Source organism: Ischnura elegans, chromosome 12, assembly GCF_921293095.1.
Source record: "Ischnura elegans chromosome 12, ioIscEleg1.1, whole genome shotgun sequence".
Taxonomy (NCBI): Eukaryota; Metazoa; Arthropoda; class Insecta; order Odonata; family Coenagrionidae; genus Ischnura; species Ischnura elegans.
The window spans coordinates 68,932,358-68,952,299 of NC_060257.1; the positions used below are offsets into that span (position 1 = coordinate 68,932,358).

A 19,942-nucleotide genomic window follows, 5' to 3' on the forward strand; every position below is an offset into this window, starting at 1 on the left:
CATTAAGGGGTTCCAAGTTACAAGTTCAAACTTCTCTGGGTTCTATTCTTCCCGAGCAACGTTGCCGGGTGGCCTGCTAGTTTCTAATAAACCTAATCGGCATGCATACTTTATTCTCCCAGTGATGAAACGCAATTTTTTTCTTTTTAGTGCATTTCATTTTGTTTCTGGAGAATGCTTGTTTTTAAATCTTTTTTATTTTTTCTTCCGAGAAAATGTGGAAGATTTTTACTTAGACGTAACATATCTTTAGCTACTGAATAGGGTGGTTTCCTATTTTTTTTAGTGTGTAGATGAAAAGATTATTACTCCTGGAGTAATAATTTCACGTTTTTAGATCATTTTATTGACGATATCTATTTTTTCGCGATTTAATGAAAAGTGAAAAATTTCAAACGCGCGAAAACGCGACGGATTAGTATGAATGCATGAAAAAGCCCGTGTGACGTCATTCTGATTCTGGCTGCCGCTGTGTGAGGCACCTGTGTCGTCATGTGGAGTGGCATCGCATGGGCGCCAACTTGGCCTCTTTCAAATTAGGTTGAAATTGACCATTAAAATTCGTCTGAACTGGTATTTCTAAAACCAAATAATTTGTATATTATATTAATATACAATTATTATATAATTATGTATAATTAAAATATATACTAATGGTGGGTAACGAATCACTATCAATGCCTTCCGTTTTCTTTGATGAAGGAAACTACCCTATTCTTTAAAGGAATAGCTAGTTTTGGGTGAGTGAAAGAACCTATTGCCGTCTCCTGAAACAACGTTTATCCATCAAAGACAGGGTTGCCGACTTACAAAAAATATTTGGGGGTCCCAAACCGGGGATCTTGCCCCGGGAAATTTTATAAGAAGTGAGTTTCAAGTTTTTTAAGCATTTTAGAAGAGTCATATGACCAACATTAGAACTCTCATAACTCGAATCTCGATATCTGGGCACCCGGGGAAAATTGACAAACCTGACACATTTTTTCCTCGTACCCATACCGAATTTTTGAGGGGGCTCGGGCCCTCTCAGGCCCCATGGAGTCGGCGCTACTGATCAAAGAGGTATCTAGCCAGTAAATTATAGTGAAACGAAAGATTCCTCAGCTTAGTAGAAATCTAATAATACAAGCAATGGCTTGGGAAGTTTGCTTTGAGGATTAAAGGCTCAAAGCACGTACATCCTCCCTGACAACCAGATCACAGAAGCCAAACAAACTAGGCGCAATACACGGAATAAACAACTCACATTCGTACGCAAACCAGTGGCAATGGCCTGCTTGGACGGGAAATGGGGCAATGTGTCCAATCAAGTCCCGTGAAGCCCATATAAAACACGCTGCCGAGGAATAGATGCGATGAACGTAAGGTTTTATTTCAATGCGACGAAAAGAATAACTGAACTATAAAACCCACTGCCGACCCACTGCGGGCTGAAATCGAAAAAAGCTGGCCAAAAATCGCTGTGGTCTTAAGCATTGCTTAAACCTTTAAAACCCAATGTTGCTTCTAAGCAACATCAAAAGTGTTTAAAATTTCAGCTCTATTTAGGAGATATCTAAACTAAATATTACTTTGTAATGTAAATTTTAATGACGAAATATTTAGCTGCCAGGATAATTATCATTGAGTGTAAAATTTTCAAGGTTTCAAAATGAAAAATCTTTAAATTTGATTTCTCCCAGAAACAAGTCTGGGTTAGAAAGAGTTAATTGGGATGTGCGAGTAGTACTTTTTGATCTCGAGTCGAGTTGAAAACTACTTCTGGCAATTCCCGAACTAGGCAATACAGCAATGCATGCTCCAACACATTCTCATTTTTCCAATCCTCATCAGAATTTTCAATTCTAAATGCTTAGCTTGATCTAAAAAGGAAAAGATAGAGAAGATCGTTTATGGCAACTGTGCCACAATTAGGAGATGAATGAAAATTAATGTGTCCTAAAAAATTCCATAAGCACCATTGACATGAATTTACCCCTAGTAATTTGTCGTCAATTTAATTGATGCATGCATCCAAATTGCTCATTAGAGCTCTCAGTAAAGGGATTTTTACAATTGTAATAAAGATTATATACGTAAATAAATCATGCAATATTTGACATTAATACGCCGCTGGGTCGGAAGACGGTCGGCCGCCGCGGCTGAGGATAAGGTATTCGGCTCCCGCGTTGATTACTGTAATTCTTGACGGTTACGTATACAAAAGCTAAAACCCCTAAGCCAAGGCATTAGAACGACTTATCGACTTTAAAAACGATATTATTTCATGAGTTTCATTATAGCGCCTACTGTCGACAGATTTCTGAACTAACTGGCCTCGACAGCTCTGTAACGGAAACTAGTGGCCTCCACTAGAATTTCGAGTACTCACATTCCTATTGCTTAAGTATTAATGGTAAATTGAGCAAAATTGTTTGCGATTTGTGTACTGTAAAGATGCAATAAAACATATTTAGGATGATACAGTCCACGATATTGTATACGGGAAACTATAACAATTAAAAAAATAGGTTAAAGTGATGCAGGAAGCATAGTTACCAGTGTAAAGTAGAAATTTTGATACGGGAACATCAGGGGAAAGAAAGAATTTCCTCGATTGTAAGCAGCACTAAAGCTATCAAATAGCTGCGCATAAGGTAAATAATGATTAAAAATTAGTATTTCATTTTTAAAATTGAAATTTTTGTCATTGAAGCGTAGCCAATAATATAAAAAAATATCGTTAGCAAATATTTTTATGTCCTATTGCTCAAAAACTGAGGCGTGTCACTTTAAATCATATTCTGATTCAGAGAGTATATCCTTTCTTAAAGATAACTCCTCATCAGTGGCGAAGCGAGGTTTTGGAGGATAAACCACCCCCCCCCCCCCTCCAGAGCTCAGAGAAATTTTTAAGTTAAAGCCATTTTACTGAATTGCATTAATATAACTTATAGAATAGTGTAATGATTTATAAAATATCCCTCAGAAAGCCATAAAACTCACTATTTATCCTAATTTTTTTCTGGGGAGGGCCCCGCACCTCCTGCATACCCTGACGGGTATTCCATACCCCCAGACACCTCAGTATTAGTTGCGCCTAAAACCGCTCCTAGCCTTAATTCCTAGATGCGCCCCTGCTCCTCATACTCCATAATGTTTTCTTCGCGACCGTTGACTGATGCATAAAAACTTTTGGGGTTAATGAGACGAGAAACGACAAAATGCCTTGGAATCGACCCCCTTTAAAATCGTATGAAACCCTAGGAAAAATTATCGAAACACTAATTTCCTATCTATTACACTGTCGCCATCTGCCCTTTGTCCCTATAGGTTCTAGAGGTTCTTTCTTAGTCGTTCAATTATAAGAGTAATTTTATAAAACTATAATGGAAAATACCCGCTACAAAATTGATTTGCATTACTGTAAACGGATATAACTACTAAAGCGTAAAGAGAGCGTTTTCCATGTTAAACATATTTCTGACTTTTTTTCAATCGATGATCATAAATAGAATTTGATTATCGCCGATCAATGCTCTGTATTAAAGACGGCTGCAGTGGTAAATAATATTCGATCCACTTTGCTCTTTTTCTTTGAAGGCCTCTTTCGTTTCGGCATATCTATTCGTACCGATATCGGGAGAAATTGAGGCGTTATAGTTTTAAATACGTGTATTTTATGTAATCTTCTACACGAAGAACTTCATCTTTGAACTGAACTATTTTTCCAGGTTTCAAACTAACAATAAAATAAGTGAAAATTTTTACCGACAGGAGTGGCATTGGAATATGTTTTCCCCCGAGCAATAAAGGCCTTTGATAAATGCAAGGTATAAATCAGGCAGTCAAATGTCTTGCAACGCACATCTAAACGGTCTTTGAATTTAGCTTTTTTTCCACGCCACATTACACGCCATACGCCTATGAGTTGGCTTTCAGGGTTGTATGTGGATGCAGTTTGCAGTCGCAGTCCTTCGCTTGTGGGTTTGCGAGCCTAAAAGTATTTACCTCTATAACTGAAGTCGAACGAAGTGCATCCCAGAATTTGTTGACATAGGGGATGATAAGATGGTTTGCTGGTCATATCTCGATCAACAACATGAGTAATACTGTTTATCAAGGGACTGCGTGATACGTAATCGTTTCCATCGTTACCCAAAGAAAATAGATAGGCACTCGTATGAGTCACTTACGTAATTGTTTGTGAAATTCTTAAAATATAATATTGTAATAGAAACTGTATTCGTCCATTTATTCATAAAACAAAACAAACTGCTTCTGGAACCGAATCGAAGCACAAAACATTTGGCTCTCTGTGCCCCGAATATAATGAGTATGTAGTATTAATATTTAAATTGCATGGTAATTTTACGGAGATTCATCTTCAGAGAAACAATATGAGAGAGAACTAATTCTGCGTATCACACCAAGATTGAAGTGGCGAATTCCGAGATGACGTGACGGATAGTATGGGTCTGATTGGTTGATTACGACGATAACATTTGTTTTTCATGTTGATTTTTAATTGGATATTCCGTTTTAATTAAATTGAAATTTTCCGAAGAAGGTTAAGTACCAGGGATTAAATAAAATCTCTTAGAAACAACCGTATTTTCTCATTTACCATGCGCATCTATTTTTCATTTTTAGAGGCGTTAAAAACGCGGCAAGAGTCATACAAAAGGATGCGAATGTCTCCCAAGTATTTTCATTTTAAATATTATTCATTGGAAAGAAATATTACGTTCTAGAAATGCCTTGATTTATTTAATATTTTCCTACCCGTTTCATGCACATATTGCTTTTCAAGTGAGTTGTGTAGAGTGTAACAAAGCTTAAACCGGGGAAAAACGAAACAAATAGTGGCCAAAACAGTTATAAAACATGCGACGGTCAACAAAGCATTTCAACCGTGCGAGCACTGCCGATGGCAGCACGATCGGAAAGATGAAGTGAAATTAGTATTCTATTTGTATAGTATTGAAAATGGAAACACTTTGGTGACCCTCGTATACTTGTGTATTTATGACGTTTTTAACGCCCCTAAGAATGAAAAATAGATGCGCATGGAACATGAGGAAATACGGTTGTTCCTAAGAGATTTTATTCAATCCCTGGTACTTAACCTTTGTTCGGGAATTTTCAATTTAATGAAAACGGAATTTTCAATTAAAACACAACATGAAAAACAAATACTATCATCATTTCGGCATTTTTACCAATATTTAAAAATGAAAATAGCCGAATATTGATCCATCATACAAGCTGTTGATAAACTTTTTTATGATGCACGATATCGTGTGCTTATTTTTTCGAAGTTATTATTTTTCAAAATTTAATTTCCCAAAATTAAGTTGCACTGCACTGGTGTAGCTGTAAAAAACACCTATCCTAGTTTCATCATACCCGTTTTTCATGCTAAGTAAAAAATTTAAATTGCAGAGAAGAAAAAATGTGTCGCACGGAACTTATCTCGCACCCATCATAGTGGTGATAGAAAAATGTCAATCCAAACCCATTTAGCGAACAATCGATTTTTAATCAAAATCAAATCTCGACTTTTCAACAAAAATCGAAATTTGAAGCAAAACATCGACTAATTGAAAAAAATTAATCATTCTTTTTTTGAAAAAAAAAATAGTTCGTAGATAAACATGTTTATTACTCATCAGAAAAAAACTAAAAATATACATGCGAAACGTAAAACAAATTCCGAAACATGCGTGAATTATAGCAGTAAAAATTTTAAAATTCATGCACATTAAAGTTTTGGGATCTACGCTTTGAACCTTTCGACTTCACTCAATGTTTTTAAAAGATCAACCGATTTTGATAATTGCGTGATGATCGAGGGTGTGCTTTCCAATTTGATCGGCCTATGATAAACGTCTTTCTCTCGGCACGGATGGCGTTACCATAGGCCTATAGCGACGCCTCCGAGATCAAACGAAATGGTCAAGATCGATGTCGAAAAATCGAGTTTTGATCTAAACTCGAAGATCAAAGGCTTTATCTCGATTTCCTGGATCTTTGGCATTCTCGATTTTCGATTTTCATCGAATCCGATTTTTTCGTCACAACATCATAGGAGCACCTATTTTTTTACATGATTACTATATCTATAGAATTTAAGAAGTTAATACACTATATTCTACGGGGGCGATCTTGTCAAGTCAGCAGGTCGGCAATCGCCGAGGGTCCCGAGCTTAGGGGGGCCCCACAACGCTAGCGTCTATCGTGAAGCGTGTATGAAATGTGTAATAAAATAAAAATTCAGATTTTTTGGACCATTTTTTTTGCAATTATAAAATTTTATGTTTTCATTAGTTTAATTAAACTTTAATCAGGGTAAAAAAATTATATGAAAAATGACAAAAATGAAGTTGTCAGAAGTGAAAGTTTTTTGAAACAGTTATTCTTAAAACCTATGAGAGGTTTTTAGTTTTTAGTGCAGTTTCAAGGAAAAAATTCTCTATATAGATTATAGTATTTCTTATCACGAAATTGTTATTATTAAAAAATTTTGCCTAGTTATTAAGAGCTAGAATAGCGTCAAAAGCCTGCCTCAGGGGCGGCGAGGTAAAGTCCTTGCCTTTTTAATAGGAGGTCGTGGGTTCGAACCTCGCCTGAATAAGTTACAACTATCCATGGTAATGGCATGGTTGTTTGTGTACGTTGAATTGTTAACATGTTAATAACCCCGATGTAAAAGGCCGTATAGAGCTTTTTTCGGAGGTATGGAAAAAAATTTCCAGGCAAGCAAATTTCCTAAAATTTTACACTTTCCCGGCGAACAATATGTATATACCGCGATATGTATCGCGCGGGTATCCCGAGAAGAGTTTATAGAATTTCCTAAAATTTTCCGGGGTAGGACCCCCGTATCCCCTGGTAAGAAAGGCCCCATTATAAGCTTAGGCCGAGGGTCCCCAATCACCCCAGACCGCCCCTGATATTCTACAACGAAGCCTTTACAGCTGGCGACTCTTTCCTGAGCATAGGAGTAGGAATGAGCTGAAGAAGGCCAGAGGTAGAAAGAAGCTTCGAAGGCGAGCGAACAAGTAAGAGCATTTTGCATCGATTGAATTTTTAAGGTTTCCGCTAATCTTCTCCGCTCAAATACCACACGCTTCAGCGCACAGGATGTTTTCTTAGGCACCGTTAATTTTTAATTCGTCGTGAACGACATTTATGCTTCAGCTGGTAGCGCATATGCTTAAGCAGTGCTCGACACGCTTATAAAGCGGGGGCAACGGCACAGTGCCTTACATGGTCGTGGAGGATGGATTACTTACGTTCCCCAATATTTTTCGGGTCGGTGAATACGGCCGGGAACGGTGAAAAATAAACAAATTTGAAGCGCGTGATGCTGGAATGATCTTCTTCAATGCAGGGGCGAAGCTTATGGGTAATCTGTGCCCTGGATATACCCTAAATTATTTTATCAATATATTTATTTACAATATGTTCCACATTTATACGCATAATTATCCATGATATTTTATTTATTCATTGCCTCAACATCATAAACAGCGCTGTTTGGATTTTACACCGTTTTTTTTTCATTTCATTTAACAATCAAACGTACATGAACATCCTTGCTCTCGACAGAGGCAACCAAGGCGGGACTCGAACTCGTGACCTTCGCAGAAATGTTTCTCAGGTTTTCCACCGGTTGATGTCGTCCATGTCTACCGACGTTTCGATCCGCGACTTGCTGATCATCCTCAGGGGATCTTCCGAATGCCCTGAGGATGATCAGCAAGTCGCGGATCGAAACGTCGGGTGACATGGACGACATCAACCGGTGGAAAACCCGATAAACTTTTCTGCAACTGATACGCCGGGAAAACCTAAGATCGTGATCTTCGGTTTGGCACGCGACGTCTTTACCCCACCGCCACCTAAACTGGCAAATTGTATGATATAGCCAACTACTAATTTCACAATTTAATTACGATAAATGTCTCCATGATTCGCTTACAAAGCAAAAATTAGAATGTTCAAGGACTTACTGGAGAATGGATAATTTAAGGAGGCGACCGACAGCTAAGGCCATTGGCGCCTTAAGGGTGGGTTGGGAAGGAAGGATAGAGAGAAACCCGGTGTCGCAATTAGCCTGCTCTAAACAAAAGGCGCCAAGGAAACCACGGTTCAACGTTCCATTTGACAAGAGAAGAGCTATATTTGTGTTGACTTCTTCAATGTACTCAAGAGGGGATTGATGGATTAAGGAGATATTGATTGCTGTGTTTTTTGTGGCCTCCAACCACCCCTGGAGATGCTGACAAATACTCCCGAAAAGTTGCTAATGGAATTAGCTTTTAATTACGTTAAGTTGACCTTGCGCCCAGATTGGACGAGTGGCAATTTTTATATCAAGGGGACGCCCATAAATCACGAGAGATGAAAAAGTATTTGAGTAAAGAATCATGAAGTGTCACGCACGGGCTTTCTTGGACGCGTGGCGCTTCCAAGTTAATATTTATAACTGTTGTTCTGTTGGTACTCATTACATATTTGGCGGATATTAGTTTAAAAAAAAAATATTGTTGATTCCAACCAGTCCTGTTGATGTTTATAATTATGAGCTCAACGCTGGCGATGAACTTGGCTTTGCTGAGAGAAACAAGCGGAAAAATCGTATTGATTGATAGACTATTAAGTTATCCTCTCGCGATTAGACTGACGTACCAGACTAATTATTATTAACCTATTGTGTGGTTAATAAATTTGCTGATATAGGACGCCATTATTAAAAATTGAAGTTTGGTAAAGGGTTCAAAAAGTTTAATATCCATGTGTTTATTAATTAAAATTCTCAAGTCCTAAAGATGCTACCATAAATGTTACGAAACGTCACGTTGGCAAGAGGATTGATTAATGGTTTTAAATAATGGCGTACCTTCAAAAATAACAAGATATAGGTATAATTAATTTGCCATCAATTTTCATAAAAAAATCAATCATCAACATAACTTAAAATATCAAAATATTGATTAGTTAAAAAAAAAATATTGTTGATTCCAACCAGTCCTGTTGATGTTTATAATTATGAGCTCAACGCTGGCGATGAACTTGGCTTTGCTGAGAGAAACAAGCGGAAAAATCATATTGATTGATAGACTATTAAGTTATCCTCTCGCGATTAGACTGACGTACCAGATTTTTAGAAAGAGAAATTTTTAAGTTTAATCCATTTTACTTAATGGATTAGAATTACTTATAGGATAGTGTTAGGATTAATCAAATATCTGTCATGAAGTGGTAAAACTAGTTACTTTGAACCATTAATCTTAAAATTTTCTGGAGGAGCGCTATACATGTAGGATTTATTTCCGCGGATGAGGCATCCAAAATGGTAAGGTAAAGATCGAGCTTTGAACCCAGACGTTGGTTTTCCCACAGGAATAAACAGGCAATGGCAAAAATACTTTTCAGTAATGATTAACGCTTGCTCTTCAATCAATTTTTAAAGAGGTTATAAAGGGTCTTTGATGGTTGTATGCTGTGACGTCATGGCAAATGTAGTAGTGCAGGAACGCACATTCCTTAACTAACTTTTAGAAGTGAAATATTACTCAGTGTGTTTTGTTGTTACAAGTTGTTATTTACATTTTATTGAATTTTTTTGTTTGGGTTACGCATGTATATGCTAGAAATTTTGAGGTGACAAAATTGATAATAGTGTTATGTTAGTAACGACTGTTATGCCTTTTGTACTCTAGTGCCGGAAAGTCGTTCCGGCGCTTTCCGGCACCATGAAACCACTGGTGTATGTGGAAGTTGATCCGAGGATATTTGTACAGTTATTAATATTTATAAGAATATGCAAATTCACAAACAATTCAATTTTCAAACTTCAATCAGTTGCTGAGTACCTATTGGCACTCAGTTGAAAGCTGAATTGTCCAGGTCTAACGAGCACAATGATATTAGAATGATTTTCGCCTCGTGCTTCTGTAAGTTAAAGAATTGTAGAAACACAATTAGGAAACCTTTTATTTTGAAAATAAATATTCGATTCGTAAAGTCTGACCGTCATTGTATACCGTGGAAAAAATCGTAATTTCGCCTCGAATACTAAAAATCATGGAAAAACTGTAATAACTACGAAGCCACCAAAAATTTTCAATCGGTAAATTTCAAAAAGCGAAAATCAAAAAAGCCCTTATCTTTACCAGTTAGGACTTTGCAGTACTGAATATGAAGTGCGTACATAGCACAAATTATATGCATTATTTTAAATTTCAACGCAAATAGGGCTAATGGAAACATTATTATTTAAATTGGGTTAGCAATTACTGCTAATGTGATGCATTTTCATTAAGTCAAGTCAACCCGTCGATTTTATCGCAGCGAATGATTGGTGTATCAGCATTTTGCTTAAGACTTTGTTGTGTCAGGAAGAGCGTCGAAAGAGTATTGAAACCGACACTGACCTGCTGGAAGCCGATGGATTCTGTGGAGGCAGCCGATGGATCGTCCAAACTGTCCGCGCCCAGACTGCCACAAAAGCCGCTACTGCTCCCGCTACTCCCGCCACTCTCTGTCTCCCGCGTCGCCATGTCTCCTGAGGATCATCTGGAACGGCATTGGGTATCTGCACGAGATCCGGCGGCCCTAAAGCAGTCCGCTCCTGACTGGCTAGAGAAGAGTTCCGTAGGGTCCTCTCCTAGCCCCAGAAGTTGTCAGCTCCAAGGATACAAATGATAGCTTCCTCCAGGTCTTCTTCAAGGACCAGAAGTACTCCAATTGCACCTGGCAAAAGATGAGTGGAATAGGGTCTTATCCTAATTTAGAAGTACTCCTATCCAGCAAAAGAAGAGTTCAGGGTTCTTTTCATATTCCCTCAAGTAGTCACTTCTTGCTGGTAAAAGATTTCCTCAGGGTTTATACTAATTCTGTAAGTAGTTCACTTCTAGCGAGCAAAAGCAATAGTTAAGCAGAACTATAGGCTCATAAGTAACCCGCTTCTAACTGGTAAAGTCGGAATGCACCAGGGTAATGCAGACGTTCCACAGGATCGTCTCAGCCGAAATCCTTCGGTCCCTGAAAATAGGCTAATTCTAGAAGGAGTTCCTCAGAATCTTCCCCTATTCCCTAAAGTAATCCGTTTCTAGCCGGTATTAGAACGGCTCCGATGAATCTTCTTCTAAGCCGCAAGTATTCTGCTTCTGGTTGGCAAAGAAATTGCTCTAGGTAGCCCCTTGTCCTAGGAGGAGTCAGCCTCTGACTGAGAAGGAAAGTGTACCACAAGGCCCTATCCCAGGCCCGGCGGCTAGCGTGGGAAAGGCTGCCCGGGAAACACGAGTCCACCGAGAGCTCACGTCTCTTCTCGAGACAAGTAGATACCACACGTTTCGTCTTTATCTCGTAGACACACACAAACAAAAGCGTGCTGAGATAATCCGACAGCAATCCATGGGAACTTGTATGCACTGAGTCACCCCCAATGGACCAGGAAATTGATTTCTCCCCGTCGTTTTCAATTTCAGCGATGCACTCGCGCGAAATAATACGATCGGAGCGTTCCAATCACTGTGGAAAGGAATGGTAATCGTTTTTTTTTCGTTATCTTTCGGAAACGAATGTATCACGCGTGATGAAATAATTTTTTTCCAAGGAATTTTCCCTTGACGCGGCAACTCGTAGCGGTCACGAAGCTCACTTCATGGACTGCCCCTCCGCTAATAATAATGGCCGGAATTACTGAGATAGAAAATTGGCGACCGTAGGAATTCGAGGCTTTTGGAGTGGACGCGCGAAGGAACTGCTTTGTTCGGAAAAATCAGTCTTAAAAAGCTTGCCTCATCCTCAGAACAGAAGCGTTTAAAAGAATTCATTCCACATGCCAACGGCAGTGTGCCACATTTATGGTTTACTTGGCCGTTGTAGATGACAATAAAAGTTGACGACCAAATATGAGTAATTAGTTTTTGATTAATTTATATTCCGTGAAATATGTTATAATGGGATGAAGTCGATGTTTTTTTACACCCACCAAAAAGATTCTTTGCCTAAATAATAGTATTTGTGACAAACATTTCCTTTTAAATAAATTAAGTATCTAAAGAATTCCGTAGTTTGCTATAAGCGGCACATGAGCTTTCTAAATAAATAAATTAAAATCTCGAGGACTGTGCGCGTTGAAATGTTTACTTTTATCCTAAATGAACGAGTTTTTGTCCCGGACGCGTAACAATTATCTTGACGCCCGGAAAAAATCTTTAACGGCCGAATGAGTGAGAAAAAATATTGATTTAAAAACCCACTTATAGTTGGTAAACACCGCGCCAAAAATCCCTGAAAAAAACAAATCTGTAATAACCTTTCGCTTATTACAATACACTTTTGCTTGGTAAACTACCAAGTTTCGCACTCGTCCTTATGTTTGGTGTTCTCAGTTCTAGTGGAAGCACTAAGTATATGACCGCATTAATACGCCACAAAACAAAAGAAGAAAATAATATACCACCGAAGATACTCAAGCGAATGAAATGACTAGTCCTTTGACCACTTGGTCCAGAAGTAGTTCCCTTTTAGTACGGTAATGCAGAAGTTCCACAGGATCGTCTCCGCTGAAATCTCTTGGTCCCTGAAAATAGGCTAATTCTAGCAGGAGTTCCTCAGGATCTTTTCTTGGAAGTAATGGTCCCAAATTTGGAAATAATGGTCATCATGTCGTGTCACTGTGCTCAGGTCTGCAGAAAATAGTTGATGTTCCTCGGTACCTTTTCTAAATTTGAAAATAATCCTCACCCTGTCTGGTCACTGTGCTTAGCTCTGCAGAAAGAAGTTGAAATATGAACGCCACTCAAGGAGCCGAACACGTTACGAATTACACGGAGATCCTGGTTAACAACACAGACCCGTTCGTATGCACGTCAAAAAGTCCACTGAGAGTACATACACCCTTTTCAACCGAGGCTCATATCGCGGAAGGGGGTTTGCTCCTACCTACAGGGAGCACTAAGCGGGGTTCAGTAGAGCCTTGCGCGTGACCGACACAAGCGGCGATGTTGGCCGCGAGTGAATGCGAGGGAAAAACACGACAGACGGCCTTCCCTGCTATCCCTCCGGGGATGGAGTGTGCCCGGAGGCAGTGGGGAAAAAAAGGACGAAATGATGAAAAAAATAAGCTCGAGCTCATGTGAGGGGGGGAAAGGAGGAGTTGTAATAGGGGGGAGGAGACAAAAGAAGAGCGCCCGGCGTAAGGGGGGGACGTGAGTTTTGGAGGGGGGGGGGGGGGGAAAGTCCCCTCTCCGGGCGCATTATGAGACTCAACACGTGGGTGAGTCACGCGTCCATGCAGCCCTCCCCTTCCGCTGAGCAGTGTAGAGGGGAAGTCTTTCTCGTACCGTAGTGGAGAAGCAGGTGGATTTCGTGAAACTGGAGTGGAATGGGAAGTGGGTACCAGCTGGCCGGAACCGGAGTGCGATGTTGGATAGGGGTCTGAAGTTATGGTTTGCCACTAGGAGACCTGGGGTTCGAGACCTACCTCAGAGCCCTTCAAATTATAGTCAGGTTTTCCTCTAACATTAACCCCTTGAGCTAAAGTGAAGAGTGTAGCTCGTCATCAGATTCTCATAATTTTAGCACTATTTAGAGGAGCAATATAAATATTTAGTAAGTTGAACAATGTAAAAACATTAAATATGTATGTAAATAAAGAACTCATATTCGATAAAATATGATGCTATGGAAATGATATAATGATTACATATGAGTAGCGATCGCTGTTTTCTCGATGTAATTAATTAGATATTTTACAATATGAAATAATAACCATTTTTTATTTCACAGTGCCACGTTTATTGCAAACTACAGAATATAATTTCAATACCTACCATTCCATTTAAAATAACCACAGAACAAATTAATAGAGGATAGAATCAGGACATTCAGAAAATAAATTTAAGTGGAAGGGGTTCAGAGAATATTTTGAGCTTAATGAGGTAAAATAAATTTTATTATTGAGCTTAAGTATGTTATTGAGCCTTAAATTAGAACTGAATTAATTGAGAGAATTCTATAGCTTTAGAGGAAAGATTGACTCTATAGCAGAGGGGCCCGGAAGCCTTTATAAATCAATTCATTGCTGTCCTATCGAATGATGTGATCGTTACAAATATCACGACATTCATGCTTTAATCCATTCACTCAGACCTACTTTAGCAATTCATTAAAAGAATTCGGTAGCTGGAGGGGAATTGGCTTGCTAAACACGCTAAACTTTTGTTGTCTATTACTACTAATAGTTTTATTTGCAAGGTAGGAAGTTCGTGTCCTTAGTACTCGCCTAGTTTCTGGTCTGACCGCGTGTCGTTGTTCTGTGTGCTTGACCTGTGTCCAGTTAGCGAGCGCGTTTCTGATTAAGGCTACGATGAGTGCTGAATGTTTGGTGTGGAATCACCTAGTGACACACCCTGGTGATGGCTTGCGCGGTACCTCGTAGATAGTACATCTACATAATACCCTGCGAGCCACCTTTAGGGTATTTGGCAGGGGGTGTCAATAACCAGCATGCAGCATGCAATAGGGTTCCAACATGCACACCACACGGCCCAAAAAACGCTACGCATGCCAACAAATTATACTGCCACATTCATGCAAAGGCCAAATATTCATTAAGGTAATCTGCCAATAAACCTAGCAAACAAAAAACATGCTGATGTAGATGTAGATGAAAGATTAATAATGATGAAAACTAGGTTGGGTGAGTTGTCCCATGCTTTCAAATCGCGATGCTGAGCAGGTGAATTTCGTGAAACGTCAGCTCTGGGGGCTGGAGGGGTAGGGTATTGCGTCCCACGTGGAAACCCGAGGTTTGAAACCCTTATTTTTGCAAGCTCGAGCTCAATTTCCCTCATGCCATCGCAATGTGACTTAACAAGAGGAGCGAGGAAGTCCATCCAATAATTTTTCGCTGAGAAAACATCGAGAAGTCGGCTACGGATAAAGAATACAAAAATAAGCATCTCCTTATCTTTCAAAATCCATCTTAATCGACTCATAATGAAAAACAACATCCGAATGTAATTTTTATTATTTGAAAACATATCATATGATTAAAAAAAACATTCGTAGACTGATCAGCGGTAAGAACCCATATTAAATCACCTTGAAATAAATGAAAATTCATTGAGGATATACTAATGGCTATCCCGCAATTATTTTCTAAATATTTATTTAGTTCTTAAATATATCAAGTTTGGGGGGCAATTGATGTAATCCTATTATATTATGCAAGTGACTCCACCTTATTGTCTAAACCCACGAAAAAACGGGATCATGAGAAGAAAATTAAGAAAATTGAATAAAGAACAGAGGGATTTGAATTGTCATTCTTTCTTCATGCCATCAGGGAAAGCAATGCATGAATAAATATTCTACATCTACATCTACATAATACCCTGCGAGCCACCTCTAGGGTGTTTGGCAGGGGGTGATCAATCACCAGCATTCAGCATGCATTTGGACTCCCACATGCACACCACACCGTCCAAAAAACGTCCCGTATAATAACGAACTATACTACTATATGCTATTAGAAATAGAATATAGAATAGAAATTCAGAAACATGCATTAAGTTTTACATAGGTTAGTAGGCTACACTACAAGTCATGCAATCTATTTACGAGTTCTATTGCTGCCGTTATAATCTCTTATTGATCGTGTAAAAAATGACATTCGGAATCTGTCTGTTCTACAATCTATCTCTCTTATTTTATTTATATGATCTGATTTTCCGTAGTACGTTGGCGTCCGCAAGATATGGTTAACTTCGTCAGAAAAGACACTGCTCTTGAATTTATCTAAAAGGTTTAGTCTATTTTTCAATCTACGGTCCGACAGAGATTCCCATCCGAGTTTATCTAAGAGGTCAGTTGCACTAACAAGACTATCGTAACGACCTTTCACATACCTGGCTGCTCTTCTTTGCACGCGTTCTAACTCTGTTATTAAGCCTTTTTCATGAGGGTCCCAAACACTGGCAGCGTATTCCAAATGTGGTCTAACGAGGGAAAAGTAGCTAATTTCTCTCACTTTGTCGTCGCACTTTCCTAATATTCTTTTAACAAAACCCATTTTACGATTAGCTTGACCGGTTATTTCTCGAATATGTTTATTCCACGATAGATCATTATTGAGTCTAACGCCTAGATATTTCACGGATTCAACTGCATTTAATTGGGTGCCTCGAATGATATAGTTACGCTGTAGGGAGTTATTCTTCTTCCAGAAATTCATTACGACGCATTTTTCCAAATTTAATTCCAACTGCCAAGCATCGCACCAAGCTTGGATAGCAGCAAGGTCATTCGTTAGTTCATCCATATCTTTGCTGGAACGGATTTCTCTGTAAACTACAGCGTCGTCTGCAAATAATCGTAACTTACTGTGTACTACTTCGCCAATGTCGTTTATATAAAGAAGGAATAGGAGTGGGCCAATGACACTACCCTGAGGAACGCCAGAAGTGACTCTAACCTCATTGGAGACTGCACCGTCTAATACTACTCTTTGGACGCGGTCGCTCAGAAATTCTCTAATCCAGGAAATTACATCTTCGTCTAGACCATAAGATTTCAGTTTTATTATTAACTTTCCGTGGGATACTTTATCAAATGCCTTTTTGAAATCAAGAAAAATCGCGTCTACTGGAATGTTGTCTTCCCCGGAGACTAAAATATCGTGGGCGAAAAGCGCAAACTGAGTTTCGCACGATCTGCTTTTCCTGAATCCATGTTGAGTTCCAATTAATAAGTTTTGCGCGTCTAGGTGTTTCATTACCGAGCTGACTACGATGTGTTCAAGGACTTTGCAAAAGATGGACGTTAAAGATATCGGCCTGTAATTAGATGGCTGTTCCTTGTCTCCACTTTTAAATATTGGCGTTACATTAGCGATTTTCCAGTCATTAGGTACTTCGTGTTGCTTGATGGATTTACTGAATATTAACTGCAAGTAAGGGGCAATTTCTGAGGCTAGTTCTTTATATACGCGAGAAGGGATATCGTCTGGACCAGGTGATTTATTTGGACTAAGCGATTTCAATATATTTTCTATTCCGAGCGTACTAATGTCAATAGCTGGCATCTTATGTATACAGGGATTGTCATCGGCCTCGGGTGAGTTTTCGGAAGGCTCCGTGAACACGCTCTTGAAGTAGGAATTTAATAAATTGGCTTTATCGTAACTGCTTGTCAACACATCTCCATTGTCTTCGTTTCTCAGCGAACATACGGTAGATCGTTTACCTTGAACTTCCCTAACATATGACCAAAATGCTTTTGGGTTATCCTGTAACTGCTCTACTAGTGTTTTTCTTTTAAAATTCGTGAACGCATTCCTGAACGCTTCCTTCGTGGCGGCTTTAGTCATCCTATATTTTTTAATTATTAGCTCGCGTTCATTAGCGGATAAATCCGTGCTGACTTTTTTCATTTTTGCATGACACGCTCTCTGTCGCCTCAATGATCTTCTCACTTCCGCGTCGTACCATCTCGGTTAGCTGCCTTCTTTTACTGTTTTACTAGGGATGTAGCTATTTATTCCCGAAGTTACGAGCGAAAGAAAAGCTTTCCAAGTATTCTCTACATTTAACTTTAATACTGATTCTTGAAACTCGGGGAAAGCATTTTTCAGATGACTCTTAAACCCATCGAAATCAGCTCTTTTAAAAATGAAAACTTTACGCTCTTTTTTAAAGTTTACAGCGGTATTTAGAGAAAACTTTGCAGTTACTACCCTGTGGTCACTAATTCCTTCGACAGTGCCAACGTTAACTACCTGATGTGGTATATTTTTCGCTAATAAATCAAGAATATTTTCTCCTCTGTTTGGTGCGGATGCTATTTGAAACAATGAATTAGATGTAAATGTGTGTAATAAAGCCTCGCAGATCACTTTATCCCTCCCACCAGGAATGAAGCTATAAGTCTCCCAATTTATAGAAGGTACGTTGAAATCTCCACCTACAATCAAGTTTCTTTCAGGATACTTGGATGCTACGCTGTTTATTTGATTTTGAAAATCCAACATTGACGTTATATCTGAGTTAGGTGGTCTGTAATACGAACATAATAAAATAGTTTTGAATTTTGGACATTTAATTAAACACCACACAGATTCAACGCTGGTCTCAGTTACGGTTATCGCTTGGCTGACGATTGAATTCTTTACAGCTATAAAAACTCCGCCCCCAACTCGATTAATTCTATCTTTCCGATAAACAGTGAACGATTTTGGGAAGATCTCATTGTCTGAATCATCATCTGTTAGCCAACTTTCTGTTCCAAAAATGACGTTGCACTTCGTACTATGAATTAAACGGTGGAATTCGGGAATCTTATTTCTTAAACTACGGCAATTAACCACAGCCACGATTAAAACTTCGGAAGCAGTATTATTGCGATTCGGGAATAATTCTGATTTGCTTTTGTCGAATAGACTATTCACAGGCTCTATACCGCTGATAAATGGAAATGCACGTCTTATTGTCTCACTATCAATATGAATTGAGCCTTGACTGCCTTTGAACGTATTGCTCGACTGACGCTTTTCGTGCTTAAATGTAATACCTGAAACGCAGATTTTTCTTTCTACTACTCTATTCTCATTTCTGGAAGAATTTTTGTCTGTGAAAAGTTTTGAACTTACCCCTTTATTTTTCAACCCACTACTATATCTACACTCTGCCCTGCTCTCTACTCTAAAAAAGACCTACAGTGCTCAAATATGCTACTCGCTACACGACTAGCCGAGTCGGCCGTGTAATGGACTCCCGAACGGTTCAGAGGGATCCGACACGATCGGAATGCCGGCCTAAGGTCCACGAAGGAGGCTCCGATGTCCGTGCAGAAACGACGCAGCCTCTGGTTTATGCCTTCCACTCGGCTCCAAACCAGAGAGCCACGATCGATCCTCGGGACAAGACTGCAAATTGAAAGCTCTATGCCGACCCCAATGGTCCCACCCACCCGCTTCACTTCGGCATTCAGATCCCGGAGGGAATCTAGAATTTCCTCAGATCCACGGAAGGTGGCATCATTGACGCCGACATGAGCCACAACCCGCAGTCTGGAGCACTTCGTGCCCCGTACCGCCGCACCAACCGCCTGCGTCACCTGAGGAACACCGCCACCAGGGATGCACCATGATGTTACACGGTCGCTTACACCCTCGCGGTCTGCCCTCTCCCGTAACGGGACCATCACACGACGGACATTGCTACTCCCTAACACTATGATCCCCCCCTTCCCACTCTGACGCCCCTTCCTGGGTGCCGGTTTCGGGGTAGGAGTAGGCACGTCAGGCACCTCGGAGTTTCCATCCGACAGCAACTGGTACCTGTTCGAGACGGGGATGGGATTTGCCTCAGCATCCTCCAAACCCCGTATTAGAGTGACACTACCACCGTCCCTCCGAGACACGACCCTCCAAACCTCAGATTTACGGGGTGACGTGACCCCGTCATATTTAATGGTGTCACTCGCTAGGACGATCCATTGTAAGTATTTTAAAAATTTTCTTCCATTGTTATAACCTTGCATGGATTTACTATATGAATTAATAACCGTTGGAAAGTTTGGCTTCTTTCATTATGTGTAATATTTTAATGACCCTATAGTGATCTCCTCCACATGCTGGTGATTGGTCACCCCCTGCCTAACACCATAGAGGTAGCTCGCAGATGTAGATCTATTCTAGATCAAAGCAATGCGATGGAATATATGCATGGCCATATATATTTTGCAATATAATTCTATATGCATTACAAAATTAGTCACAAGCTTCCACAATGCTCTTACATCACGTATTCTGTTGAACCAAGAAAACTAATAGCTTTGTTGAATCACAATCATATTAAAATAACTCAGAACAGTCTTTGAAAGGCAATCAAAGGAAAAGATAAAAAACCAATTGGAATGACAGCACCTTTCATACCAGGAA

At 39.5% G+C, this 19,942-nt stretch overlaps 1 protein-coding gene across 2 annotated transcripts in view; it reads right to left on the reverse strand.

Annotated features, from left to right (window-relative positions):
* Positions 1–13,053, reverse strand: part of LOC124169269 (kinesin-like protein KIN-14E) — a 91,604-nt gene extending 78,551 nt beyond the window's left edge. For both annotated transcript variants that reach the window (XM_046547830.1, XM_046547829.1), the window contains exon 1: positions 10,425–13,053. In XM_046547830.1, the coding sequence (XP_046403786.1) occupies positions 10,425–10,550 (126 nt within the window). In that variant the 5' untranslated portion in view covers positions 10,551–13,053. The remainder of the gene's footprint in view (positions 1–10,424) is intronic.
* Between the last annotated feature and the right edge of the window lie 6,889 nt (positions 13,054–19,942).